This window comes from Erythrolamprus reginae, chromosome Z (assembly GCF_031021105.1).
Source record: "Erythrolamprus reginae isolate rEryReg1 chromosome Z, rEryReg1.hap1, whole genome shotgun sequence".
Taxonomy (NCBI): domain Eukaryota; kingdom Metazoa; phylum Chordata; class Lepidosauria; order Squamata; family Dipsadidae; genus Erythrolamprus; species Erythrolamprus reginae.
The window spans coordinates 123449258-123458626 of record NC_091963.1 but is presented as its reverse complement, the minus strand read 5'-3'; the positions used below and the strand labels follow the sequence as shown (position 1 = coordinate 123458626).

Sequence of the window (9369 nt, the reverse complement as noted above, 5' to 3'; positions counted from 1 at the left end):
AGGTGCCTCGACTTATAAACGGAGCGACTTATAGTCGAGTATATACGGGAAATAAGTGCATTTCCTTTTTTCCATTGAGTTCAGATAAGGGCATACTGTACATTATTTTCCAACTCCTACCTGTACCTAACTCATATCTGAAATAGTATAAGGTCTCCTGCTTCAACAATGGGTTAGATTAGAAGACCTCCAATATTCTTTTCCATATCTATTCTGATTGATTACTCCCTATTTTACTAGCACAACCAACTTCCCAAATAGATTATATGGAAATTAATAAATTCACTTTACCCACTGAGCATTTTACATGAGTTTAAAATTGGAACAAATACACAGTTCAACAATCTACCTAAAGTTCTTTAGCTAAATTGAACTACACCAGGGATGTGTCACAAAGTGCCCTCCAGGGATACTGACACAGAACTGACATAAACTCTAAGCCTGTAATTCTTTAAACATATAACTTCCTTACCTGCAAAATGTATAACATGCAAAAAATTTCTGCTTCTGCATTAAAGTATGTATGATTTTATGTATTCCATTATAGAAGGAAAACAGATTTCATTATCTTAAGAAAGCATTCTTGTTGTATCTCATTTACTCTGTAAACTTTGCATGTGATTCTTTTTCTCAATCATTTTATATGGTCAAATGTTACAAACCAGGTATCCAAAATCCAAACCTTCCGTACTTGTCTATATTTTATCTAGATGCATTTAGCAGACAAAACAAACTTTAAAATCTTTGTTAATATTTTATTTTTATTGCCCTCTGGACATTACACTTTTTATGTACATTTGTTTCTATTTTATGTGCATATGTGCATGCATATAATCAACATGATGCAATTCATCTAGGAAGAAACTCCAAATATTTCAATCTATGATTTCATCAACTTCTTATAGATTTCCATTGATTAAATCCAATTGAAATCAGCCAGTTTGTTCTCAGCTAAATGAGGATTAAATAGAAGCCAAACTCCGTAGTACTGCTTTCCTGTTTTCAATCTCATCTACATCATCCTTCTTTTTCTATTTTATTAATGTCAATTGATCTTCTTCTCTAAAATTGATTTTTGAGAAGAAACTATGCCACTAAAAGGTACAAGGTATATTTTTTTCATTAAAAATGTCCAATGAAAGCATGATAATGTATTTTCTATTTGATGGTTTCTTTGATGTTCCAGAGTGGCAGAATTTCTATGCTTTGGTATTTTTTCTAATTTATATTTCAAGTGTGATGGGAAATATACTCATCATCATCACAATAATTCTAAATATTCATCTTCATATCCCAATGTATTTTTTTGTCCTAAATCTATCAATTGTTGACCTGGGACAGGTGACAGTCATCATCCCCAAAGTCATAGCCAATTCCTTAATGAAAACAAAGATAATCCTCTATTCTCATTGTGCTGCCCAAATGTTCTCCTATGCTCTCTTTGCAGCATCTGAATTCTTTTTATTGACAGTTATGGCCTACGATCGTTATGTTGCTATTTGTCATCCACTTCAATATGAAACTTTAATGGACAGATCCAGATGTATCCAAATGGCAAGCTGTGCCTGGATGGGTGGCATTCTAACAGCAATACTGCACACTGGTGCCACATTTGCAAACACCTTTTGCTCCAATGTGATCAACCAGTTCTTCTGTGATATTCCAGAAATTCTCAGGCTCTCTTGCTCTGATATGTATCTCATTGAAATTGGGGCTATTGTTCTCACTGCCAGTTTATATTTTGCTTGTTTTGTTTTCATTGTTACTACTTATGGACAGATCTTCAAAGCAATAATAAAAATTTCATCTGTAAAAGTTAGGCAGAAGGCCTTCTCTACCTGCTTGCCTCATCTAATTGTGGTTTCCCTGTTCTTCTTTTTTGGCTCATTTGCTTATTTTCGGCCAATTAACAGGACTCCATCCCAGATGGATTTAGTGGCTGCTATAGCCTACTCTGTGGTGCCACCATGCATGAATCCAGTGATATATAGTATGAGGAATAAAGATATAAAGCAAGGACTTTGGAAACTCATTGCCTGGAGATTTTTCAGGGAAAAAAAACTTCCCCATGCTGTAAGCCTTAATCTTTCACATGCATAACCACAATGTTTGTGTAGAAATACTGTTGGTAATAAGAAGATATTTTCACACTGAACCTTTTACAATCAAAGTCACTTTTGTTCAACAATATATAAATAATATATATTGAAAGACAGATAAAGGGACATTTTTAACCCTGCTGCCCTGTTTGAGTCTGTGCAACACGAAATCGAAGTTTGAGACCCTGTAAAAAATTTTCCCTGCATTTCTGAAACTTGAAATTTTATGACTTTTCATCATTTCAGGTGTTCTCTCTACAAGAATTTTTTTTGGGGGTAGGGTGTGCTTAGTTTTTGCTGGGCAAAAAAAGTCACACTTGTACTGTTTATGAGTCTGTGTGACTCGCACCAAAAATTCTTTATTTTAAGTGTTTATATTTGGTCAATTTGAAAACTTCTTTCCCTTGGAAACTAGGTTTAACATTTCTGCACATAATGAAATGAAAATTGAAATTAAAAAACAATGCTTATTGGCTTATTTTGTTCATAAAATCCTGCCCGCCCTCTTTTTTGTGAATTTCTTTCAATTTATAGATAGTTTAGCCTGCAAAATGTGTACAATTTTACTAAATTCGGTGTGGGATTACTAGTTTGAACATTCCTGATCATAAGAAAAATATAAATGAACTGAAAAAAAAAGATGCTTATTGGTTTTTTAAAATCAGAAATAAAGCCTCCCTCCGGCTGCTTGCAACCACTTTCACTTTAAAGTTTTATTAGGCTCCAAATCCAAAATATTTTAAGATCTTAGGCATTGATTTACTCAATTTAACATATCTGATAATCATAAAAATATTTTTTGGGGTGGGGGCTAACATTTTTCTGGGGGGGGAAACCTCACTTTGAGTCTGTTTGTGGTCGTATACGACCCGGAACAAAATGATTTTTTAAGGTACTTAAATTTGGTCTTTTTGAAAACCTTTTTCATTGGGAAACTAGTTTGAACATTTCTAAACATAATGATATGAAAATTGAACTGAAAAAATGATGCTTATATTTTGATTTTGATCAACACCCCACCCCACCCCCATTTTTTGAGCATTTCATGTCAGTTTATATATTTTTAGGCTACAAATCTCTAAGGAATTTCCCCCCAAAAGTTTTGATATACTAAATTGAATATTCCTGATCATAAGAAAAATAGAAATGAACTGAAAAAAAAATGATGCTTATTTGTTTATTTTGCTCACAAAAGGGCCACTCCCCTTCGCCTTGCTGTGTGCCATTAATTTCACTTTTTATATAGATTTGGCTAGAAATATTTGGAATATCCTTTTGAAAAGCAAGGACACGATAGCCAGACAACTAATTTTATGAAAGAAATCCATTTTACTAAAAACAAGTATGTAATTTTGAAATTAACAGCATAATTTGTATATCATCATCAAACAACTATTAGAAAAAAATGAGCCACAAAGGGGACCCCCGCGTTATCCTCTATTAATGGTTCTCTATAAGGGATTGGTTACCCTGGGCATAGTTTTACTAATGGCATACTTCATGTATTCATGTATAAAAAATATTTTTAATATTTTTGATATTTTTGATATTTCTTAACAATTAACTTATTAAGAATTGTATATTTTTATATCTTATATATTTGTGACATATTTTATTAGTGTTTTAATTATTGCTAATTTAATCCATTTTTAACTAATGGGGGGGCTTTTTAAATAATGGATAACTGGGGTGGGTGCAATAATTTGTATGGGATGAATGATTGGTATGAGTGGGATGGTTGGGGTGGGTGGGGTTATGGCATGGATGAGATGAATGGAAATAGTATGAATGATATATTCGGCCCACCTGACATGGGAGAGGCAGGAGGGGAGGGGGCACCGATCTCTGGTGTGGCAGAGGATCGGAATATCCCAGTGTTGCTGGGGAGAGGCAGATATGGGAAGAGCCACAGAGTTAGCTGTTCCAGGGGAATGAGCGATCACTGCTTAATAATGATCCCTTGTTCTGGCTCCATGAGCTCAACCCTGGGCACTGGTGATGAGTGTAATTCTGGCCCTGGGCTCAGGTTGCTGCTCATCGATGCCAGGTCAGTGGTAAATAAAGCTCTCCTCATCCAGGATTTGATCCTGGATGAGGAGGCCAACCTAGCATGTGTAACTGAAACCTGGCTGGGCACGGAGGGAGGAGTTCCTCTCTCTGAAATTTGCCCAGGTGGGTTTCAGATATGGCATCAACCTCGACCCCAGGGAAGGGGGAAGGGAGTGGCTATTATTGCCTACGTAGACTCGTTGCTCCAGAGATTGCAGGCTGCAAGTCCCTCCTGGTGAAGTTGGACTTAGGGGTTCAGGTGGGCTTGTTTCTTACGTACCTGCCTCCCAGCTGCATGTCAAAAGCTGTGCCTGTGCTACTCGAGGAGGTAGCTGGGTTGGCGGTGGGGTTCCCCAGACTTATTGTCTTGGGGGACTTTAAGATGCCGTCACTCGGCAAAACCTCTGGACTGGCACAGGAGTTCATGGCCACCATGACAGCCATGGACCTGACTCAAGTAATACAGGGTCCGACTCACAAGGGGAGACACGCAACCGACATAATATTCCTCTGTGAGAAATTGAGTAATGGTCTGAGACTGAGGGACTTAGAAGCGTTGCCTTTGTGATGGTCAGACCATTTTCTACTAAGGCTTGACTTCCTGGCTCCAATCCTTCCCCGCAAGGAGGCGGAACTGATTAAGTTGTTCCGCCCCAGACGCCTGATGGACCCAGAGGGCTTTCAGAAGGTGCTTGGGGTTATTCCAGATGCACTCATCCATAGTTCAGTGGAGTATCTTGCTGAGGCCTTGAACAAGGCTGCAGCGGAGGCTCTGGACTGGATTGTGCCATTGTGACCTCTCCACAGCACTAGACCCCGTAGAGCTCCATGGTTCAATTAGGAGCTCCGGGAGTTGAAACGCCAGAAGAGATGTCTAGAGAAGCGATGGAGGAAGAGTAAGTCTGAATCCGATCGAACACTTTTAAGAGCTTTTATTAAGACTTACAAAGTGGCACTCAAGGCGGCAAGATGCGTGTATCTGGATGGGTGTCAACAGACTCAAACTCAACCCGGATAAGACGGAGTGGCTGTGGGTTCTGCCTCCCAAGGACAATTCCATCTGTCCATCCATAACCTTGGGGGGAAATATTGACCCCCTCAGAGAGTGTACGCAACTTGGGCATCCTCCTCAATCCACAGCTCACATTAGAGGGCCATTTTTTAGCTGTGGCGAGGGGGACGTTTGCCAAGGTTTGCCTGGTGTACCAGTTGTGGCCCTATCTGGATCGGGACTCACTGCTCACAGTCACTAATGCCCTCATCACCTCAAGATTCGACTACTGTAATGCTCTCTACATGGGGCTACCTTTGAAAAGTGTTCGGAAAGTTCAGATCGTGCAGAATGCAGCTACGAGAGCAATCATGGGCTTCCCAAGGTATGCTCATGTTACACTAACACTCCGGAGTCTGCATTGGTTGCCAATCAATTTCCGGTCACAATTCAAAGTGTTGGTTATGACCTATAAAGCCCTTCATAGCATCGGACCAGAATATCTCTGGGACCGCCTTCTGCTGCATGAATCCCAGTGACCGATTAGGTCCCACAGAGTTGGCCTTCTCCGGGTCCCGTCGACTAAACAATGTCGTTTGGCAGGTCCCACAAGAAGAGCCTTCTCTGTGGCAGCCCTGACCCTCTGGAACCAGCTCCCCACTGACATTAGAACTGCCCCCAGCCTCCTTGCCTTTTGTAAACTTCTTAAAACCCACCTCTGCCGTCAGGCATGGGGGAACTGAGATAACTTCCCCAGGCCTATATTGTTTATGTATGGTATGCTGTGTGCATGTTTCTTAAATTATGGGTTTTTAGCTTTAGATTTTTATTAGATTTGTATTGTACATTATTGTTTCTATTACTCTTGTGACCCCCCCCCCGAGTCTACGGAGAGGGGCGGCATACAAATTTAATAAATAAATAAATAAATTGAAATAATTGAACACAGCGGGGTGGGACTTTTATGTGCAAAATGAACAAATAAGCATCAATGTTTTCAGTTCAATTTTCATTTCATTATATTCAGAAATGTTCAAACTGGTAATTCAATGCCAAAGTTATTGAAAATATTTGGAATTAGGGGCCTAGAAAAAATTATAAAGTGACATGCTTGAAAAAATGGGGGGATGGACCTTTTATGAGCAAAATAAACAAATAAGCATCATTTTTTTCAGTTCAATTTTCATATCATTATGTTCAGAAATGTTCAAACTAGTAATTTCACACCAAATTTAGTAAAATTGTACGTTGTTTGCAGGCAAAACTATCTATAAATTGAAAAATAATTCACAAAGGGGGGGGGCTTTTATGAGCAAAATAAACCAATAAGCATTATTTTTTATTTCAATTTTCATTTCATTGTGTGCTGAAATGTTCAACCTAGTTTCCAAGGGAAAGTTTTCAAATTGACCAAATATAAGCAATTAAAATAAAGAATTTTCAGTTTGAATCACACAGATTGCAAGGAATATATTTCTGTACTTAGAACTGTATCAATACAAATCTATAAATAAGTGTTCTAATATAATGAGAGTCCTTGAGAACTCTATAACTTGTATATGATTTTACAACATATGTATTTCTTTAATGATTTTGTTCACATGTTTATAATCATTCTTACTTTTTTTTCACAATAAAAAATAATAAACCTATCAGAATGTATAAGTCACAAATGAACATTGCCATGTTCTTAATTTAAACAAAGAAATTGAATGTTTTTGTCATATTGAGATATGCCAGAAGTACATCATCAATGTCTGCCTACTGCATTATTGTATTAGTTCGACACCACTATGAAATACTAAAAAATAAATAAATAAAATTTTAAAATATGGATGTTAACAGATTTACTTGTTAACAGAGTAACTTGTTAAAATGTTGTGTTTCATAAATTACCCCCAAAAAAATGAAACTTAAAATTTTGTATTTTAAGTATGAGAAAAGAGGAAATGTCAGTCTTAACTAAATGCGCCAAAAGGAGAGCTTCCATCAGGGCGCAGCTGTCGCTGGGTCATTGGGCCAATGTTGTCTGGCGAGGCCATGGAGGTCTCTGTTGAGAGGGGTTCCTCCCCTCGCTGTTGGGCGAGCACCACATGGTGGTAGCCCCCAAGTGTTGGTCTTTCCCTTGGGTGGCCATGACCTTGATGCGCCGTTGGAATGGTTGAAATGTTCTCCTTTGCTTGCACGCGAGAGGGGAAAAAAGCCGCTGAGGTGGGGGGGCGGTGGCGAGAAAAAAACAGCAGGAGCAGCAGGGTAAGTACCAATGTTCCCTCTAAGGTGCGCATGCACAGAAAAATACCCCCCCTTGCAGCCTTTTCCAAGGCTGCCCAGCCAGACAGGCATCAGAGCTGGGGCCGGGGAGTGACAAGGTTTTTCTACATTTGAAAAACTGTGTGCTCCCCATTCCACTTTGGCCCTGCCCATTCAGGAAAAGATGCCGGCATCCATCAGGCACTGGGACAGAAGCGGGGAGGCGGTGGTGGCGGCTCTGCGGGGCTTTAAGCTGACGTCTCTCCCCCTTCTTGCCCCCTTTCTCTTGCCCCCTCTTTCTCTTTCCCCTCTCTTCCTACCTATTTAATGGAGGCCGGCTCTGTCTTGATACGGGCCACCGCCGTCTTGTACTGGGATTGGGTGGTGGAGGGGACTCGGCGGCGGGCAGCCCCCAGCACGGCGGCAGGAGAGGAAGCAAAGCTTGCACTTCGGCCACACTGGGGCACAGTGGGCCAAGGCTGGACCCATTGCCCCCAGCTTCAGGGGTCAGCCCCAGCGTGGCAGTGGGGGAGGAGGTGGCGAAGCCGGCTGCCTGGGAAAGTGACGTGTTTGAAAAGTGCGCCTAGGAAAGTGGCACGCTTTTCAAACACATCAATTCCCTGGGCAGCTGGCTTTGCCTCCTCCTTCCCCGCTGCTGTGCTGGGGCTGCCCCCTGCAACTGGGGGTGACGGGCCCGGCCTTGGCCCACTCTGCCCTGGTGTGGCCGAAGCACAAGCTTCGCTTCCTATTATTATTATTATTATTATTATTATTATTATTATTATTATTATTACTATTTATTGGATTTGTATGCCACCCCTCTCCGCAGACTCGGGGCGGCTAACAACAGCGGTGAAACAATACAACAAAATCCAATACTAAAAAAGCAGTTAAAAAGACCAATCATACATACAAACATACCATACATAAAATTGTGAAGGCCTAGGGGGAAAGTGTATCTTAGTTCCCCCATGCCTGGCGGCAGAGGTGGGTTTTAAGCAGCTTACGAAAGGCAAGGTGGGTGGGGGCAATTCTAATCTCTGGGGGGAGTTGGTTCCAGAGGGTCAGGGCCGCCACAGAGAAGGCTCTTCCTCTGGGCCCTGACAAGCGACATTATTTGGTTGACAGGACCTGGAGAAGACCCACTCTGTGGGACCTAACTGGTCGCTGAGATTCGTGCGGCAGAAGGCGGTCCCTGAGATATTCTGGCCCGGTGCCATGAAGGGCTTTATAGGTCATAACCAACACTTTGAATTGTGACCGGAAACTGATCAGCAACCAATGCAGACTGCAGAGTGTTGGAGAAACATGGGCATATTTGGGGAAGCCCATGATTGGTCTCGCAGCTGCATTCTGAACAATCTGAAGTTTCCGAACACTTTTCAAAGGTAGCCCCATGTAGAGAGCATTACAGAAGTCGAGCCTCGAGGTGATGAGGGCATGAGTGACTGAGAGTAGTGACTCCCGGTCCAAATAGGGTCGCAACTGGTGCACCAGGCGAACCTGGGCGAACGCCCCCCTCGCCACAGCTGAAAGGTGTTTCTCTAATGTGAGCTGTGGATTGAGGAGGATGCCCAAGTTGCAAACCCTCTCTGAGGGGATCAATGATTCTCCCCCCAGAGTAATGGACGGACAGATGGAATTGTCCTTGGGAGGCAGGACCCACAGCCACTCCGTCTTGTCTGGGTTGAGTTTGAGTTTGTTGACACCCATCCAGGCCCCAACAGCCTCCAGGCACTGGCACATCACTTCCACTGCTTCGTTGACTGGACATGGGGTGTAGATGTATAACTGGGTATCATCGGCATATTGATGATACCTCACCCCATGCCCTTGGATGATCTCACCCAGCGGTTTCATGTAGATATTAAATAGCAGGGGGGAGAGGACCGACCCCTGAGGTACCCCACAAGGGAGAGACCTAGAGATCAACCTCTGACCTTCCACTAACACCGACTGTGACCGACTGGAGAGGTAGGA

General features: G+C 41.6%; 1 protein-coding gene across 1 annotated transcript; it reads left to right on the top strand.

Annotated features, from left to right (window-relative positions):
• Positions 1-1143: 1143 nt before the first annotated feature.
• On the top strand, positions 1144-2100 carry LOC139154050 (olfactory receptor 14A16-like). The gene has a single exon (XM_070728480.1). The coding sequence runs from the start codon at positions 1144-1146 to the stop codon at positions 2098-2100; it is 957 nt and encodes a 318-aa protein (XP_070584581.1).
• The last annotated feature ends 7269 nt before the right edge of the window (positions 2101-9369 follow it).

What these genes read in the sequence shown, in the direction of transcription:
- LOC139154050 (XM_070728480.1), top strand. Translation starts at nt 1,144, where the DNA reads ATGATAATGTATTTTCTATTTGATGGTTTCTTTGATGTTCCAGAGTGG.